Source organism: Bactrocera dorsalis, chromosome 4, assembly GCF_023373825.1.
Source record: "Bactrocera dorsalis isolate Fly_Bdor chromosome 4, ASM2337382v1, whole genome shotgun sequence".
Lineage (NCBI taxonomy): Eukaryota > Metazoa > Arthropoda > Insecta > Diptera > Tephritidae > Bactrocera > Bactrocera dorsalis.
In genome coordinates, this window is record NC_064306.1 from 60,182,146 (window position 1) to 60,202,742 (window position 20,597).

General features: G+C 30.3%; 2 protein-coding genes across 16 annotated transcripts in view; both read right to left on the reverse strand.

Moving 5' to 3' along the window:
* LOC105229801 (platelet binding protein GspB) overlaps positions 1-20,597 on the reverse strand; it is a 453,756-nt gene that overhangs the window by 25,054 nt on the left and 408,105 nt on the right. The gene's annotated exons all lie outside the window — the stretch shown is intronic.
* LOC125778052 (zinc finger protein 768-like) lies at positions 1,850-18,504 on the reverse strand. The gene is made up of 2 exons (XM_049454160.1): positions 13,972-18,504; positions 1,850-12,885 (listed from the first exon to the last, which is right to left on the reverse strand). Exons 1-2 carry the CDS (start codon positions 14,882-14,884, stop codon positions 12,737-12,739), a joined length of 1,062 nt encoding a protein of 353 aa, XP_049310117.1. The 5' UTR covers positions 14,885-18,504; the 3' UTR covers positions 1,850-12,736.

A 20,597-nucleotide genomic window follows, 5' to 3' on the forward strand; every position in this document is an offset into this window, starting at 1 on the left:
TCATAATCATTATTGCCCTAAAAATGCACTACTTTCATAATATTCACTTATTTATATGTATATATATGTATAAGTGTGTATATGCATGTATATGGTGTATGATTTCTAAATAGCCTTAAGTTTTAATTTCGCTTAAATTTTCCTTTTTTTTAATTTTATGTTTTTTTTTTTTAATTTTTTCGCCTAAATTATTACTTTTCACCAAAATGATAAATTTTGTTTGTTATTCCTAAAATTGAATTTCTTTAATGCTCGTATAATTTTGCCTAAAAATTTAAATTTAGCGTATTCTTCCGAAAAATGTTGTAGTACATCCATTTAATGTTTTGATGACAACAAGGCAACAAAGTTATTTAAAATAATGCAAAGAGTAAATAAAAAGTTAGCGAAAAAAATACGAAAAACAAAAACTTGTGAAGTTTAATAAATTAAAGTTGATGAAAGCTCCTACTATACGTGAGCTTTCACTTATTACATATGTGTTTTCGTGAGATTTTAATTGATTAAGTTAGCGAAAGCTCCTATTTTCACACTAAAATTACAATCACATGTGTTTTGCAAAAGCTTTCGATTTAAATTTTGATAAACTAAAGTTAGTGAAAGTTCATATTTTCAGCTTCGCGAGCTTTCGCTTATACTGTTTTACAAAGCTCATATTTTCACACTAAAATTTCAAACACGCGTGATTTTCATAACCTTTCGCTTTAAATTTTAATAAACTTAGTAAAAACTCGCGCTAAAATTACAAACGTATGTTATTTTCGTAAGCTTTCGATTATACTCTTTATAAATTACAGTTAGTGAAAGCTCATACTCTCCATGATATACTTTTTAACAAATTAATGGTAGTGAAAACTCATACTTTCACACTAAAATTCCAAACACATGTGATTTTCAAAAGCTTTCGCTTTAAATTTAGATAAACAAAAGACAGTGAAAGCTCATGTTTTCAGGTAAAATTTACACAGTTATGTGATTTTCGTGAGCTTTCACTTATACTTTTTATAACTAAAATTTAGTGAAAGCTCATACTCTTCGTAAACTTTCGCTTATACTGTTTTACAACTAATGGTAATGAAAGTTCATATTTTCACACTAAAATTCCAAACACAAGTGATTCGCATAAGCTTTCCCCTTGATTTTTGATAAACTAAAAGTAGTGAAAGCTCATATTTTCATGCTAAAATCACAAACAAATTTTATTTTCGTGAGTTTTCGTTTATACCTTTTTAATAAATTACAATTAGTGAAAGCTCATACTTTTCGTGAGCTTCCACGTATACTGTTTTCTATATAAATGGAAGTGAAAGTTCATATTTCCACAAAAAAATTATAAACACATGTGATTTTCATAAGCTTTTGTCTTAAAGTGAAAGCTCATGTTTTGATATTGTGAGCTGTCGCTCTCTTCTTCACAAGTTTTACGTTTTCGTTTTTCTATATTCATATTGAGGGCTGCTAAAATTTAGTTACTAAGAATTTTTTTAAATAATACGATATTTTTAGTATAAACACAAATACATATAAAAAATAACTAAAACTAATTAGGCTAAAAATATACTGTAAAAATAAAGATAAAAATGAGCTTTTGTGAATGTCACCGCTTTTTCAGTTCAAAAACTTCACCAAAAGCTCACCCAAGGAGCTTTCACATCTACTTTCTGTGTTTTCACCACAGCACCACTTCTTCTTGGTAAATGTGACTGTGTGATATGTGTGCTGATTAAGTTGTAAGGTGTATTGGTGGAATGGTAATGTGTGTGGGTGAGTGCTGAATGTATGCACAATGAATTTTGCAACGCATGCAATTTTGTTTTTTTTTTTTTAATGAAATGTATGACAATGAGCAAATGAAAACGAATTTTGTTTTTTCATACAACTAAGGAATAAAACCAAAAATTGTTTGTTTTTGTTTTTTATTGTTTTCATTTCTTGATATCTTTTATTTTTATTTCATTTGGATTTTTAAATCATTTAACGTTTACTCAAATAACAATGGCTTATGGCTAAGTCGCTTCTTGTTTTATACGCTTTGTTAAAATTAACGGTTTATTTAATAATTAATTAACATTACAAATTCATCGTGGCGATTGTTGTTGGTGTTTGTGTATGTATAGATAGATAAGTAGTTTGTGTGAGGCGTGTTACCGGGAAAAGTGTGTGTGTACGTTTCTTGGGGACATGTGTGTTTGTGTGTGTGTTTTAGTGTGGTAAAATTTTGAATTTTTAGTTTGATTTTTTTGAAAATTAAAATTTTTAACAATAATCAAAGAACTGTTTTTTTGTTTTTTTTTTACGCAAATAGCACAAGAAAAATGGTTAAAATATATAATAATATTTTCGCTGCTTATTATTAGCTAGAAATTTTTTTTGTAAGCAAAAAGTACTAATTTTTAAAATATTTTTTTTTATTACAAAAAATAAGTAAATATAAACACATGATAAATATAGAAATAGAAAATACGTGGCATGAAAAGAGTAAACAAAAAAAAATTAAAATTTTTATTATATTAAGAAAAATATCCGCTGCTTGCAACTTGTCTTGCTGGCGCACATAACAGTTGCTTTTTCTTAAACGAACTTTTTTTTTTTTGACAAATTGAAAACATAAGCTAATTGTATGGAATGTTTTAGCATACACAAACATTTTCTTTAGCAAAAACTTAATAAAAAAATATAAAGTATTTAGCAGAGACGACGAAAACTACTTTTTTGGCGCACTTACACATTTCTAAATTAAAAAACAAAATACAAAAAAAAATTGCGCACTAATTATATAAAAATATATGTATATATTTACGCATGAAATTATTGAAATTTTTTAATATGCTTAATTTTGAGATCTTTCTGTCACGACTCGTTCGCAGTTCAATGCTTGTATGCGCCAATATGGAAGCTTTGCTTAAGCTTTCATAATTTTTAAGCAAATATGGAAGCTTTTTCGAGAGCTTTCATAATTTTTAAGCAAATGTAGAAGCTTTTCTAAAGCTTTTAAAACTTTTGTGCGCCAATGTTAAAGCTTAAATAATTTTAAATCAAACGTAAAAGCTTTTCTGAAGCTTGTAAAACGTTTGTGCGCCAATGCTGAAGCTTTCTTAAAGCTTTCATAACTTTTTTTTGCAAATCTTGAAGCTTTAATCAAACTTTCATAATATTTTTTTTTTGAAATCTTGAAGTTTTCCTAAAGATTTCATAACGTTGTTTTGCAAATCTTGAAGCTTTTCTAAAGCTTTCATAACTTTTTTTTGCAAATATTCAAGTTTTCCTAAAGCTTTCATATTTGTAATGCCGCCATATGTTTGTTAAAAATTTTTTACGCAATTGCCATTTGCTTTTAATTACGTTTTCGCTACGCACCAATTTTTTTATATATTATATTGTTAAATATTTATATTATTATTATTTATTACTAATTTAGTTTTATAAGTTTGCCTAAAAGTTTAATTTTGCATAAAAGGCCGAAAATCACAATTTTGTTTTTCTTTCATATATATATTTTATATATATATATATTCATATCATTTAGGTTACCTTAGCTTCGCATTGCTGGCTTGCCTAAATTTTAATTTTATTTTTCTTTATTTTTTTATCAGTGTGTTGGGTTTTGTGCATTGGTTGATTTTGTTGTTGCTTTAAGTCTACATGTTATCGCAATAATTTCGAATTAAAAAATTTTTAACATCACATTTTCGCTTTTCTCTTTAATTATTATTATTATTATTTTTTTAAATATTTATCATAAATTTAATACTGCCTAAAAATTTGGAAAAATTATAATATATTTGTATAGTTTATAAAATGAGAGAGAAATTATAATAATTCTAATTACGCTAAAATGTATTTTTTTTACACACATTCAATTTTATTTCTCATGAATGTACTTTTTTTTAACACTATCACAGCCAAATTGTTTATCCAAAAGTTGTTGCCGAAAGGGGGTTTCACGCGTGTTTACTTGATTTTTATGTAATTTTGGTTTTTTTATATTACTAATATATAGTTCTTCTTCTTCATTTTTGAATTTAGAATTTTGAATTTTGCCTAAGGTTTGTTTTACTTCCGTGTATATAGTTAGGTAAGCTTAAATTTAACGAGACTCTAGTGGCGCAATATTCATAAAAAAATTTAAAAAAAGTGCAGTGCGTTCAAAAGTAGTTTTTTGAACAATCAATGTCGTCTCTGTGATAAAATTTGAGGTTATGTTCGTTTTTGTTTGCGATGCTGCAGCAGTGGCGCTGAATGGTTTAACTTAATTCCTTTTTATAACAATTTTTTTCAAATTGTTTTTGTTTACTTTTATTATTATTTTTGTTTTTTCTTTATTACCTTACACATACGCGTTTCACCATTTCATCATTATTTAATACGATAATAATTTTGAGATCTTTTTTAACACATTTTATTTGTTTATACCTTAGCTATTCAACGCCAGTGAACCAGCATCTGTCTTAACTGTTATGCGCGCCAGCGAAATTAGAGAAAAAATATATGTATAGTAGAAAAATTATTATACAATATATTGGAAAAATATTTTATGAGAAATAAAAAAGCAGCAGTTTATAATTTGGCATTTCGGGGCAGGGCGAAAAATGGCAACGTAATTTCAAAATAAAGTTAATAAAAAATAAAATTTATTTTTAACCCCAAACTTTCAAGAAGACAACATATCAGGGTTTTCCCTTATTCCAACAGCTTTATTGCATATATTCAGGCAAAATAAGTGAGTTTAACGCTTTCAGTACATGAAAGCTTGTTTGGGGAAAGCTTTTGTGAAAGCACAACCTTAAGCTTTATGAAGAGCTCGTCTCGCAGTTCATTAAACATTCACGCAAGAAAGTAATTTTATTGATTATAGTACATAAAAGTTTGTTTGGTGAAAGCTTTTGTGAAAGCGCCACTCTAAGCTTCAAGTAAAACTGTCTCTCTGCTTATTAAAAGGAAAGTGCCTTTACTCAGATAACTTTGCTGTAAATATTCACACAACAAAGTTGTTTTATTGGTTGAAGTATATGAAAACTTGTTTGGTGAAAGCTTTTGTGAAAGCTCAACTTTAAGCTAAATGTAGAACTCGTTTTGCAGCCTTTTAAAAGCGTCGAAAGTCATCAGTTCATAAATTTTATGAACGAAATTTGACCTCTGAGATTAAAAAGAAGGAAGCTTTTCTATAAAGCTTTGAAAAATTAATTAATTAAAATGTATTTAGCTTTCTTGACAAGCAAACGGTACTCGCATACATGCGAGTTAAAATTAGTATTTTTATTATTAAAAAAAGCTCCGGAAGGAAAATCTAAAAAAAAAATTTAAGTAGAAGGAAGCTTTTCTAAAAAGCTTCGAAAAATTAAAAAATGTATATAGCTTTTTTGGCAAGCCAAAGAGTACTTGCATGCAAACGAGTAAAAAATTATTTATAAGTTATTAATAAAAGCTCCGGAAAGAAAATCTTGTAAGAATTAAGCTTAAAAAATGCTTTTAAGATTTTTCACATTTAATAGTGTTACGAAAATGTTTTAAAGAGTATTTTAAAAAAAACTCTTACTACGTTTGAGAAGCTCTTGGAAATTAAAAATTGAAACTCACGGCTTGTCAAAAGCTCTTGAAAACGACAAATCTATTTAAAATTTTCCGAATACACCCAGAAAAAATTTTTTGGGAATTTTTAAAATATTAAGTTCAAAAAAGTAGAATTAAGTTTTGAAAATCAGAAAGTATATGTCGAGCTTTTACATTCAATGTATTGTATAAAAGTAGAGTTTTGTTATGAAAATCGGAAGGTACTATACTGCGAGCTTTTAAATTTGAAAAAGTAAGGAAATGAATACCGAAAAAGTTTAATAAAAGCTTTAAAGCTTATTTTTGAAAATGTAAACTATGAAAGCTTTTAGCTGGCGAAAGTTTTGTAGTAGAATATCACGTGAAAGTTAAAGCTTTGAGCTGAGCGCCCAAATATATGCAATGAAGCCGTGGTCTTCTTAAAAAATTTGCAACATAAGCGAAAAGCAAAAATTAAACAAAATTTTTTGAATTCTTCCATAAAATTTTGATGAATAATTTCTCCTACACTAGAAATTTTAAGCCCTCAATACAAAATTACATATTTCCATAAAAAAAATATTAATAATTTTCATATCATATAAGCAAGTCAAAAGTTGTTGTTGCTTTTCCTTAGCGGTTGCTCTTAGCAGGGGTTACTATAACGTCAGCGGGGGCCTGTGTACATATGTATGTATGCATGTATTGTGCAAGACTTATATATGCATCTGTATTCTTAAGTTAGTATGTGTGTATATATTTTCATTACCGAAATTTTTTTTCTGTTTTTTTTGTTTTTGCCTAAAAGTGTTTTTTCCTAAACTTTTCTTGCTAAACTTTTTCATGCTTGCTATTTCTAAAGTTTTTCGTATTTTTTTTTGTTTTTGCTTTACCTAAATAGAAATTTTGTATGCACTTATACAATTTTTTTTACAATGTATAATTTTGTTTTTGTTTTTTTTTTGTAATTTTTTTTGTTTTGCTTTAAATATGTCTGTTTGTGTTAACTTTTTGTCTCACTACCTTATAGAGTATGCTTTACATAAAAGTACATATGTATGTATGTATGTATGTATAAATATTTTTTTGTTGTTATATAAACTTTAGATAATTTGTTAATTTTATTAATTTTACACGCTTTTGTAGACGTAAATTCAAAAGAAACCGAAATTATATTAAGAAAAAAAGAGAAAATGTATACATACATAACGGTTATATAGACCTATATATGCAGTTGTTTATGTATGTATATATTTGCATACAGAGAAAGTAGAAGTAATGTGTTTTGTTTTTGTTTATATTACACAAAATATAAAAAGAATAAACATAAAGTATTATGGTTTCCAACTTAAATATATGCCAAAGTGCCGAAAAAGTATTTTATTTTACACTTTTATTTTTAATATTACAATATATATTGTTGTTTTTGTTTTTTTCTATGCATAACTGTTAGCCGAAAGCTTTCTAAATAAAATAACTGTGCATGTGTGCAAGTATAAGTGTGTTTATCTGCGTGTGTGTGTGTGTGTGAGTGGGTATTAAGTTATATATTTAATTTTTAATATATATATATGTCTATAGTATATACATATAAGCCGAAATATATGTATATAAAGCTAATTATGCCTGTCCGCAAGTACTGTTTATGTGGCCTGTTGTGATCTTTCGCCTTAAAATATGAAAATGAAACTATAAACGCTTGCTACGAGCGTGCTCTACATACAAAAACAAAGCGTAACATTTTATAGAACTTTGCGCATGCGCGCTTTTGCCTTTTGCTTTTCATTTCTGACACGCTGCGCTCTATAATATTACTCACATGTCTGTATGTATGTGTGTGTACGCTTCTACGCTATTTGCATATTTTTTTATTATTTATTTTTTTCATTTTCTTGCCTCTTTAACTGTATTATGCTGAAATTGTTTCGCCGTTTTCTTATTTTTATGCTTAAAATATTTTCAGTGTTTTATTTTGGTTTACTTTTATATATTTTTTGTGTTGTTGTGTTCATTTTCATTGATTTGTTATATATGCTTTTTAATTGTTTTATTTATCTTTTATGTGTGTATTTTATAAATATCGTTAAGATCACAGATATTCTCTATGCAATAAATTTTCTGTTTACTTTTTATCGCTTTCGCTCTCGCTCTCTTCGGTCTTGGTCTGCTCTGCCTCTTTAACGCCAACTAATTGAAGTTTCTTATTTTATCGCTCGCTTGCTGTTCCTCATTTTGCTCAGTGTCTTTTCTCTGCTACGCTATGTCGCCTCTTCTACGTAATTTATTAAGCCTTATAGAAATTTTTGTGTACTTTTAAGTGTTTTTTTTTTTACCACTATTTTGCCTTAAAACTCTCCACAGTCCTTTTCGAAATACTTATCTACACTTTCCTCTCACAAACTACATTTATATATATTTTTTATCGCTCCTCACTATTTTTTGCTTTTATTGAAATGTTTTCTTTAATGCTTTTATTTTGAGTCCTTTAGTGTTGTTATTGTTTTTTTCTTTATTTTCTTTGGGGTTATGTTTGTATGCGTTTGTGTTGTATATGCACATGCCTGTTCATCGGGTTGCATGTGTGAGTTTTCGTACTTTCGTTAAAGTAAAGTCATTGTTGGGAAATAAAAAAGCTATTGAAGAGCTTTTATGAAAGCTTTATATAAAAACTACACAATTCTGTCTGGCTGAACTATAAGATATTTCATAATTTGTAATGTGTAACCGAAACTCGCGGAGCTTAAAGCTCACTAGGCTATTTATTAGTTATATTGAAAGTTCTCAGTCATTACAAAAGATTTTGAAGTCTTCACACAAATGTTTGTTTTTGTTTCTGTTCACTATATAAAAAGCTCTTAAAATTCATATTTTGAAAGTTTTACAAATTTATGAAGCTTTTTTTTTAATTTCAATATGTATATTTTTTGAATAGTCATGTTCTCATACAAAAGCTCTTATAACTTTGAAAGCTCATTGAGCTCAACAAAATTTGGCTGAAAAAATTTTTATAGAAAATTTTGGGAATAATTAAGTTCCCATATAGAGGCTCTTTAAGTCTGAAAGCTTACGAAATTCGCCGAAACGAAAGTTCAAAGCTCGTTGAAAGTTTTATCAACAAAATTTGGCTGAAACAAATTTTCGGAAGTTTCTTTCTATTAGTTTTTTTAAACTCTAATCTTGCGAAACTAACCGCAATGCAAATTCAAACGAAAGCTCATGAAAGATTATATAATGCAGTGAAAAATTACTTTGGAAATAATATAGTACTCATACAAAGGCTCTTATAAATTTAAAAAGCTTGCAAAATTCATAGTAATGAAATTTCAAAAAATGGCTACCCGCAAGCATTTCTGAAAAGCTTCTCAAGTATTAGCAATAAAATTTGCTTGAACAAATTCTGAAAAAGGATGTTCCGAGTTATAAAGTACTAATAAAAAAGTTCTTATAAACTTGAAAGCTTGCGAGATTTAGCATAATTGAAGTTCAAATGAAAGCTCACGAAAGTTAAAAAGCGGCTACAGTGAAAAATATTTTGGAAGCTTCTCCAGAAAGCTTGCGAAATTCACCACAATTAAAGTTCAAACGAAAACTGATGAAAGTTTAAAAAACGGTTTTAATGAAAAACATTTTGGAAGCTTCAGAAATTTGGCAAGTGAATTTTGCTGAAAAAAATTATAATGTAAAGCTTTCAAAATCCACCATAATGAAGGTTCAAACGAAAGCTCGCGAAAGTTTAGGAAGTAACTTCAGCGAAAAAGATTGTATACAAAAATTTTGAAAAGTTGTGAGCTTATAAAAGAGCTTTACCCGCAATTTTCGAAATTAAGGACTAGTTTTTAAAACTTTCAAATGATTACGAGAAACTATTTTGTGAATTCTATATAAAAAGAATAGAAACTACGAATGAGAGCTTTTTAGGAATTTATTCAAACACAAAAAATATCAAGTCTAATCAAATGTGAAAAACTGAAAGGAAGAAAAACATGTAAACAAATTTTTGGCTAAAAAGCTGTTTATCAAATCAGTTGTTTGAAAGCTTCCAAAGATTGATATTTTTTTTATCGAAATTTAAGCATTTTACTAATTGAATTTGTTTATTACTTTTTGATTTTGGAGATTTTCATGAATATGTAACTAAAGCTTCACTTTGAGATGTATGTGGAATATAGAGCTTTCGTATAGAGCTTTGTGAAGAATGTACAGTATAGAGCTTTCGTGCTAGTTTTATATATAAGAAACTTTTAAAGGCAAGCTTTTCGTTGAGAACTAATTTTCGAAATGTGGTTTCAGCTTTCAAAACTGAAATATATACATATCTTCTACAGTACATAACTACAATATTATATAGCAAATCAAATTGTATATACAAGTATGTGCACTGTAGTAAGAATTATTGACTCTATTTATGGAAAATATTTGACAAGAGCTTTCAATATAAATTTTTTTGTATTAAAGTATTTGTTTTTGTAGGCAATTATTAGTAATATGTAACTTTCTGTTATTCTTTGCAAAATATGTATGTATGTGTGTGTGTACTTTTGTATTGACGTTACATGTTTCATTCTATATAAGTTTGTAGTTTATTAGCACCAATTGTTTATTCTATTGTAACTGTAATTGTTGTGTTATTGTTTGTTGTAAAAAGCTCATATTGCTCAACTATGTTGTTGTAAAAAAGTCTATCGTACTGTAAGTTTATTTTTGCAATGCCATTTATTACATTTTCTATGTATATTTCGTAACTATGTATTTTATAAAACTGTATATATGTATGTATATATATTATGCACATAAATATTGACTATAACTGTTTTAAAAGAAAACCGGTTTGGAAACATCTAACAAAAACGGTAATTGCAATTCCTATTGAGAACCTAGCGCTGTCAAACCCAAGTCTTGTTTCCAAGCAAGTTCGGAAATTGAAAATAAACTGCGCGCATGCGCATAAACAACCATGACTTTGTTGAAGAATCGCTTTAATTGCTAATATTTACTGTTATTTGTGTCGCTGTGCTGCTATATACATATGTACTATGTAACTGTATATATATATATTAGCGATATTGTAAACGATAATTATTTGGGTTGGTTTTCAAACATAACTGTACATGCATATGTAAGCACATATTTATTGAAGGGGGGTTATATGTTCAACTCACTCACCAACAAAGGTGAGGGCACTGCTATGTATGTATGTATATATGTTTGTTTTACATATGTATGTATATAAAAAAAAACGGATCACATGAGATCTTGCAAACGCTGGGTTATGCGCTGCAGCTAACGGTTAATTGTGAAAAAATTAATATTATCTACATACATACATATACCTGTGTCTGTATGTATATATATTTTTAGGTTATATTATGTAACAAAAACCATATAATACACATTATTTAACTGTACAATGAAAGCATAAGTAACATGAAAAAAACCTAGCTTGAAAATTACTCATCCTATTTCCTGTTCGGCCTAAATTTGGGTTCTGTTAGCCAAGTTAGGTCTGCTTTGTAATATTTTGAAAGCTCAGCTTACACATTGCTCTCTCGCTCTGGCTTGACACGCGCTCTAACTGCGTCTCTCTCACTCTCTCTATCCATAACCGCCTTATATGCGTCTCTTTCTGTCTATATTCGCAAGCTACCTTTCTTCGTCTCTTTCCCTCCATATTCGCCACCTACTTATCTTCATCGCTTTCTCTCTGTATTCGTAAACTACCTCTCTTCGTCTCTTTCTCTCTTCGTATCTTTCTCTCTTTAACCGCAACCTTCTTATACTCGTTTTGTTCTTTCTAAACGCAAAGCTACCTCCCTTCTTCTCTTTCTTTCATTATCCTTCTTACACTTTAACTCTCTTAGAACTACTTGCTTTTACTTAAATTTTAAAGTACACATACAAATGTAGTTTAATAAAATAGGTTACTAATTAGAAAAAAAAAGAATATGACTTGTATAACGTGTGTATGTCTGTCTGTAAAAGCGCAGTTGTATAAGCTACGGCGCTCTCTCTCTCTCTATTACATTTGCTACTCTCCTACATTTGTAGCATTTAGGACTCACTATTTCATATACTCACACACGCATATTGTTAGTATGGATGTGTATATTTTTCATTGAGCGCAACTGCTTGCTCTCTTTTTTGCAACAAACGTTATTGCTTCGCTCGCTTTGTTACGCATGAGTTCTCTTTTGCGTATTGCGCACTCATGCCTACCGCTTTACTCACTAACGCTATTTTCTTAGTGTCATATAACTCGCCTGCTCAACACACTCTGTACACAAATCCTATTTGTAAAAAAAATGCAATTAAAATTTTGCATTTACGCTTAGCGTTTGTTTTTAGCTTCGCTCCTAACCTAAAATTTCTACACTGCACTCACTATTCGCTTTCACTTGTCGCTTGCGTTAATTATGATTAATTTTTACAACTATTTTAAATATATATATGCATGTATATATATATATTTATATATATGGGGTTTATGTATATACTTGTATGTATGTATATAATGACAATTTTTACTTATTTACTTTAACTTTAGCTTTCGTCATTTGCATCACTTACACGCCCTCTCAAATAACGGTATATGTATATAACGGTAAGTGTGTTTGTGTGCATGCATATGTGCTGCTTCTCAGCTTGTCTCTTTCGTATGTATCATAATATATGTGTCTCTTTTTCACATACACTCTCTCTCTCTCTTTTTTGTTACTACCACTAATTCTCTTGTATATATGTCTGTATTTACGTTACAAATATGTATAAGATAAGTATATAATTGCTGCTGTTTGTATGCTCAGGCAGACTTTTAGTTTTACTAGTGTTTTTCTTTCTTTTACTTTTTGTATTTTTTAAATAAATTATTAAGTGGCAGCACTCTCGGCGCTCAGCCACGAAATTCTTTGTCGTCGAGGTTTGTCATCGATTACTTTATATGTATGTTTATTTGTTTGTTTGTATTTCAGCAAAGTCGGCACTGCTTCAGCTGCATCATCTGCTGCAACAACTCCTCCTCCTACCTGTTTCGTGGTGTCTTGATCATGATCTTACAAGCGGACCTCGCTCACCGCTCGGTCACCGCTAACTATGTATAGATCACGATCGCTCATCGTCAGTTGTAGTAATTATAATTATTATTATCCTGTATGTTGTAGTTGTAGTAGTAATAATAATAGTAGTAGTTTAGTAGCAAGCTAAAGTCGCTTCACTATTGTGGTAGTTCATCCTTTGTGTCGACAGGGCTTGGTGAGAGAAATTTGCGCACATACTTGGGAAAATGGGTTTTCTCGTGCGCCTTGAGTATGGTTGAGCGTGAGAAGGTCTTCCCGCACATGTGACAACGGAAGGGACGTTCACCTAATGGGCGGCGATGTCGTAGTTGGAGCGCGGAACAATGAAGAGAACGAATATACAGTTAAAAATAATATCTTAAAGGCTATACGATGCTTAACGGAAGCAGAAACGAGTGGAGTTGGAAGTGTAATGAAGTAATCGGCGGAATTCTCTTTCATAAGTAACTAAAATTACTTAAGATTATTCGAACACTTAGAGTGAGGTTAGGTTAGGTCGTAGGGTTGATTCAAAAACCGTTGGATTTCACTCGGAGTTAGGTTGAGTAAGACATTTTTTTTTTAATTATAAACCTTCTGCAAGCCAAATGGTCGAAATTCTCACCATGAAATTATTCTGACCGATTGATTGATGTGCTAGTGATCGCTTGAAAGTAGAGGAATATACTTATGTCCTCTATAAATCGTATAACGATTGTTTCTAGGTCTCTCTCTCTCTCTTTGTGTCTAGGTCTCTCTCTTAAAATTATAGAGTTATTTAGAAAAAAACGTACTTAAGAGAACTATAACTGAAAATTTTACTTTATATGTCGGTTTTTCAACAATTTTCTATTTGAAAAGAGATCAATAGACGATCTTCTTGATTTTCAACATGTTTTTTGATTAAATGAAAGATACCATAGAAATCAGAATTCAAAACGAAAAATGCAGATCGGTTCGAGGTGAGCAGTAGACTTTTAGATCCGGTAGTAGTTGTCATTTTATGAAGATTACCATAATCTCGGAAAAGCTTCTGGGCAGCTTTCGAAATCAAGTAAAATTTTTGAGTGAATGGAATATCAAGTAATCTCACCGAGAGCACAACGTAACACTGATGGTGAAAATAGATTCGAGAAGAGCAGAAGCCTCTTAGATCTGGTAGTAGTTGCCATTTTATGAAGATTACCATAATTTCGGACAAGTTAGCTTTCAAACATCAAGTAGAGTGGTGTACATCTATTCCGATTGAATGTATCCACTTTTACTCTTCAACTCCCTCAAATAAGTCTCACCTTACTAAATCGTCCTGCTTTTTCAATTCAGCGCTCGTTTCTACTTCTGCTATGCATTTCCGTGATAAATTATAAAAATTGATCAAAAATAGCGTACTTACCCGTGTGGACGCGACAATGGTCTTTCATATGATGGCGCAGCTTGAACGCCTTGCCACAGTATTCACATTTAAACGGTCGCTCGCCCGTATGCACCGGCAGATGCCCGATCAGCACGTGGACATCGGGAAAACTTTTGCCACAAAATTTGCACAGCACAACGCCATTCGGATCGGCGCCACTCGATGAGGCGCCCAGCAACGAGCCCGATGACGACGACGTTGCAGCCAACGCAGCTGCGGCCGCTGCCGCCGCCGCTGCCGATGTCGACGAAGACGACGAACCAGCGCCGCTCAATACCATACCGCCACTACCCGCTGACGTGCCACCAATGCCGCAATTATCCGTAGCCGAACCGCCGCCACCAACACCACCGCCGTGGCCCAGTCGACCACCACTGCCGTCGAGATCGAGTGCGCCACGCGCACCAACACTACCGCATGTGGCCGCCAACTCCATAGCGGCAGCCATGACTGCGGCAGCTGCTTGTTGTTCCTGAGCATCGGCGCCGCTGGCCGCCAATGCGGCGGCATTCATTTGGTACGTGGTAAAATGTGGCAACTGCGCCAAATTGAGGTCGTGCGACAGCAACTGCGAATGCAAGAGCGGATGCTGTGCGGTCTCGCGATACTCCAGCGTTTTTAGCGAATGCGAGAGTATGTGTCGCGTTAGCTTGCTTTGGTGCTGGAATGTGTGGCCGCAATATATGCACTGATAGAGGGGCGGCGGTGTTTGCGATTGATCGAGACTGTGTGAGGTGGAGGCGGCCGACGCAGCAATCGCTGCGGCAGCGGCAGCAGCCGATGTGGAACATGCGACATTGCCACCACCGCCACCGCCACCGCCAGCGCTAACCGAGACAACGTGCGGCGAATCGGACGTTTCCTGGAACAACACCAAACAAAAATCCAACATCAACTTCTTTCGTACTACGCTTTGGCGTTACTTTGCATTTACATTTTGTTTTTGTTTTTTTTTTTACTTGTTTGACTTTTTCTTTTGCTTTTGTTTGACTTTGTGGTTTTGCTTTTCTTTTGTCTACATTACGTTTTCGCTTTGTTCGGTTTCAATTGAATTGTTTTTGAATTGAATTGAATTGAATTACAAAAAAACTCAACGCTTGTATTAAAATTTTATAAAAAAAAAAATTATGTAAAAAAAAATATAAATAGTATGCGTTTGCCTTTCTTCGTTTTCTTTGTCCTTGAGAAAATATATATAGAGTTAAAAACACTTCAGTGGCATTACTTTTTCTGTCTAGTTTTTGCATTTTGCGCTTGTTGCAAGTAATTTCAAAATTTCAAAATCAAAGTGAGTAGAAACAAATTTGTAAAAGTGAAATTTCATACAAAAAAATAATATAAAAATGTATGTTAAAAAGTAGATACTGCCTCTAGTAAGTATGAAAAGAAGTGCGGTGCTGCCACACTTTCTAAATTCAAAATGGCAAATTAAAAGCAACGTTATTGAAAACTCAAATGAATCAAATGAGAATGAGAACTCAAAGAGGAAAAGGAGTAGATGGAAAATTTTCAATAATATTTAAATTTGTTTTTGTTGTTTTTATCAACTATTTTGGACATAACGAATTTGTCAAAAGTACAAAAAATCAAATTTATAAATTATGCTTTATGACGCACTAAAATACTCTCAAAAATATACGTTTTTCAAAACAAATCTACTGAAAATTGTTGGTTAGCTGCAGTTTTAAAATACTTTTTTTTGTAATTTTTTGTAATTATTATTCTATAAATATGTTTGTGTTGCCGAAAAACAAGAGGGGCTTTTCAGCGTCGGCTTTGCAGCACGCTGGGCACTTGCAGCGTTTTCTCTGCGACGCTTTGCGGCAATTTCAAATCTCTCTTTTCAACACTTTTTCTCATTTTCTCTCTATTTTCGCATTTAGCTGCCACAAGTCCTTATAAGCGGCATGTGTGTGTTCGTGCCAAAAATGAATTTCGCTAATATTTTTTTTTTAATTTTTTTTTTAATTTTTTTTTTTTAATTTTATTTCCTTTTTAGTTTTAGCGTTAAAGTAACAAAATAATAATAATAAAACGCTTTACTAAAATTTAAAATTTTATTTCAAAAAAAACTCTCAATATTGCTTTACTACTCTCTTTTTTTGTATATATATATATATATATTCATATATATTTTGCTTTATTTATTTATATTTTTGTTTTTGCAAGAAGTTGAATTTCGATTTTTGTTTGGGCGTTGTTCGAAAAGTCACATTTTCATTTATGTTTTTTTTTTGCTTTTTGTGGTTTTTTTTTGATATTTAGCTTATAACCATTATAATTAGAAATATTTCCATTTATATTTAAAATAGTTGAGTCAAATGAAAAAAATGGCGGTAGTGGCGTATTTCAAGCTTAAACGTTAAATTTATGCGCGCAAACAAAAATGTACCGATTCGACCGTTCGCTTGTACCGTTTCGACCGTTTAGTGCACACACGCTAGTAATTTTTTCTTAACGACAATTTCGGCTCTTTTTTGCGTTATATGCGTATAAGTTTGAATTAATACTAAATTACAACAACAATAATGGAAAAAATAATTTAGCATTTGCAAATGTTTTTGCTGTTTTCGAAAACCTTTTTGTTTATGTTCTCAAATTATCTGGCCAAATTCAGTATCAAGAATGTGAAAAAGAGCGTTTTGTGTGTAGAGCGTTTGGTAAAAATAATTTTCGTTTTCGTCAAAAAACTGTCGTTTTGTGTGTAAATTAGTTTTCGTTTCGTTTTCGTAAAAAAGTATGCAAGTGTCAGTTTTGTAATGCTTTGTCTTTCTGGTCTCTCGTTTTCTATTGCTTGCCAGCCATTCGGTTCGTCATAAGTTCCGTTCGTGCTACTTAAATACTGTCAAGTGTTTAGATAAGTTTTACAGCCAATGGTTTTGATAAATTTCAATTTGGAATAACCTAAATGTAAATGTATTAAATAACGGTTCCTTTGTTCGATTTTTACCAAATAAAATTTAAAAATAAATTTTTTAGTAGCGTAAAAAATGTGTGCAAAATTTTTTCATGTTATAATTTTGATAAAAAACATTTTGTCCTTTTACCTGCCTCTCTCTCAGTTTAGCGTGTAATTTCGATAACAAGTGTTGTTTTTGCTGTCATTTTTGTAAATTTTGTTTTCTTGTTTTCAAATTTAACCAAATATTTGCGCTCACATTGCGTTTTGTGATGAGCAATGCATTGAAATTGCCTGTGTTTTGATTTTTTTTGCTTAAAATTTTCGGCAAATAAAAGTATGATTTTTGCTAAATTTTTCAAAATTTTGTTTTGCATTAATATTTTCAAGAAGTTTTTCCACTTTCCTTTAAAAATAATATATTTTCTCCATAAACTCTATTGTTGCTATTTTTAATAATCTGCATTTTGTTTACTTTTCTTTTTCTTTTTCTGTTTTTGTTTATTTTTCTGATTTTTGTTTATTTTTCTGCATTTTGTTTGCTGCGTTTAGGCTGGGCACACTGCCGCACTCTTTTTCCATTTTTTTTCTAGTTTTCAAATAAACTTTTTTTAAGCTTTTTCCAATACATTTTGTTTTTGCTTAAGCGAGCATTTTCTTTTGTTGCTTTTTGCAAGTAAACATATTTTGTGAAATTTTAAATTTGCTTACGAATTCGAGTTGCAATAAAAATATGAGTTAAATAAATATGTAATAGCACAGCCATTTCCAAAAAACGTAGATCAACTTCTTGACAATAATATTAAATAATTTGTATGCGTATTGAGGTATGCATGTTTTAAATTTTAAATCACCGATTCGGGTTTTGCTTCTAATCTCTATTTATGTGTTGTCTGATTCAGTTTGGAGTGAAATTTTGAGTTTTTTTCGAAAATTTTGAAAAAAATACTTATGAAAATTGTTGTTGTTGGAATGTAAGTTCGTATGCTGCGTGCTTTTGTGGTTAGAATATATGCTATTTCTATAAAAATTCTTTCTGAAAAGCTCTTGCTACTGCTTTATTGCTTTCTTGGTTCGATATAATATATTTGCTTCATTTCAGTTTTAGGAAATAGAAGAGAGAAGAGCTGAACGAAAGATATTTGAGGATAAAAAATTTTGAATGACCCAGTTTCCAGTTATGGAAAACTTCAAGATTTGCATACACTGATTTTTAGAAAACTCTCGAGGGAAGCCAATCTGCCTTTTACTGATTCGAGATCTTTAGCTGATCTTTTCTCGAAAATGTGGACAGGCAATGCCATGTGAGTTAAAAGAGTGTTCAATAATGGATGGAACGGTCAGTATCGCCTCAAGATATCCTATTTTATAGGAGAGAGCACCACAGACCATAGATCGCAGTACACCTCAATTACTTTCTATATATTTACCTATATATCGCCTCGAAAGTTTCTTTACTGTTCTTGAAGAATTTGATTCCTTTGGACGCTGAAAATGCATCTGGGATCTTAAAACCGTATATTCCAGAACAATGAAGACTTATAAAATGTGCTATAAAACCGGTCAATTGATGACTTTCTAAGCTTTATCTAAGTAGTAAATCCATCATTTCTATTTAATATGTTACGTTGCTTTAAAATTAACTTATGAGCTTTTCAAAAAAATTGCATATGTGGTAGTTTGCTTGATCACGGAAAAAATTCCAAAGAATTTTTTTTAAAAACTCAAAGTAAGCTTCCTTTAATTAACTATTACTTCACGAAAAATTTTTCCGGCACATATACTGAAAGCTTTGTATGGCAAGTAAAAAATGTAAACTCGACCTAAAGCTCAATTAAAATAGATTTCAATTAAGTTTTACTATTTAAGCTTTGCAATTTATCAAATTTGAGCTTAATTGTACCATAAATGTCTGCCGCTGAAAGCTTTCATGATAATTATTTGATGAAAGCTCGACCATAAAATTTATAGGCACAAATTTGAGTAATCATTAACGGTAATGAGTCTTTATTCAAGCACAAATAATTTGTGTTGAAAGCTTTTATTGCACGTTAATGGTGAAAGCTCGGCCGAAAGCCCTATCAGAACTTCATAAACATATTTTTTGGCAAGTGAATGAGGAACATTCTATCAAAACCGATTTGTAAAGTAAACTCTACACTTCATTACTAACAGGTCTTAATTAAACCATAAAGTGTATGGTGAAAGCTCGTTCGAAAGCTCTATCAATACAAATTTGTATAGCAAGCGCTACACCTAATTAATCAACAGATCTTAACTCAGACATAAATAAAAGCTTTTTGGGCAAGTGTATGGTGAAAGCTCGATCGAAAGCTCCATCGAAACAGCTTTGAATTATCAGTTTTATTTATCTAAAAAAAAAAAAACTCCAACCACAAATGCACTGTTGTTTAAATTTAGTTTAATGAATTTTTACATTTTTTTAATTTTTTTTTTATATGAAATTAAATTTACTTTTCTTTTTTTCTCGACTCCGCCTATATTGCTTCGTACGCTTACTTCAGATGCCAAATAACATTTACAACAACAATTTAAATTATATTACGTATTGCATATATGTATGTATGTATATTGAATATTTAAAAGTTACACAACAACAACGTTGAGAAAGTACATCGATAAAAGAAAATGAAGAAAGACATTTATATAGAAATGAAATAATAATAATTAAAAACGTATACATACATAAGTACACCAAATGTTACGTTATGTATACATACATATTTACGCATATACATATATACTTGCAAAAAATATGTATATATATAGTTATATAGTTTAAGAAACATACGAATCACACACACATATATATAGAGAGAATTCGAAAAAGTTCCATCGTTTACAAAAAAAAAAAATACTTGAATGCTTTTAAACGATTTTTTTTTTTTTAATTTATTTTTCACTTTTTCTTTTAATTATTAGAAAAAATGAACGTTAACGACATTTAAGAAATAGAGTACACATTTACCATTTACATAAATAAACAACAATTTATGTAAAAGCGTTCCACATTTAGATGACATTTATAATAGATAATGAATTAATTAAAAAAAATATTGAAAGTTCAAAACAAAAATATTGTTGTTTTTACTAACTTTTTGTTTGAAAAAAAAGTATTAAATAATTAATAGCATTTACAAAAAAAAAAATTATGTTAACACTTAATTCTATTTGAGACACCGAAAGCACTGCTGCAATTTGTATATTTGACTTTGAAAAAATATTTTTTGGTTTATTGTTTATTTTGCCTTTCTTTATTATTATTTTCATATTTATTTCGCGCTCCACTGTAGCGAGGACCCCTCTTGTTTTCTTTTCACAGTTGCATATTTAGTAGAAATTTCATATATAATATATATATTTAATATTTGTAAATATATTAAAAAATGTCTAATACATGAATTCATAGTTAGGCAAAAGCTAGGGATATTAAAAATGAATAAAATTTGTGCTTTGCTTCTTTTTTTTTTGATATTAAATCTTTTCTTGTACGGAGTGGGTAGGGGTTAAATTGTTGTTTTGAAAATGTTTTTTTTTTTGTTTTTGATTTTAAATAATTTAGTTATTAAAACGAATTGAAATTGTAGGCGTATGGGGGTTTAGCAAAAATTAGAAAAAATTATATATACATATATAAATTTTTTTAATGACTTTTTATAAACATAATATTATTTAATTATTATTA

Excerpts from the sequence above, each read along its gene's own strand:
- LOC125778052 (XM_049454160.1), bottom strand. The coding sequence starts at position 14,884 with ATGTTGGATTTTTGTTTGGTGTTGTTCCAGGAAACGTCCGATTCGCCG. Across the intron at positions 12,886-13,971 it reads CCATTGTCGCGTCCACACGG|GTGAACGTCCCTTCCGTTGT; the intron begins GTAAGTACGCTA and ends GCCGCCCATTAG.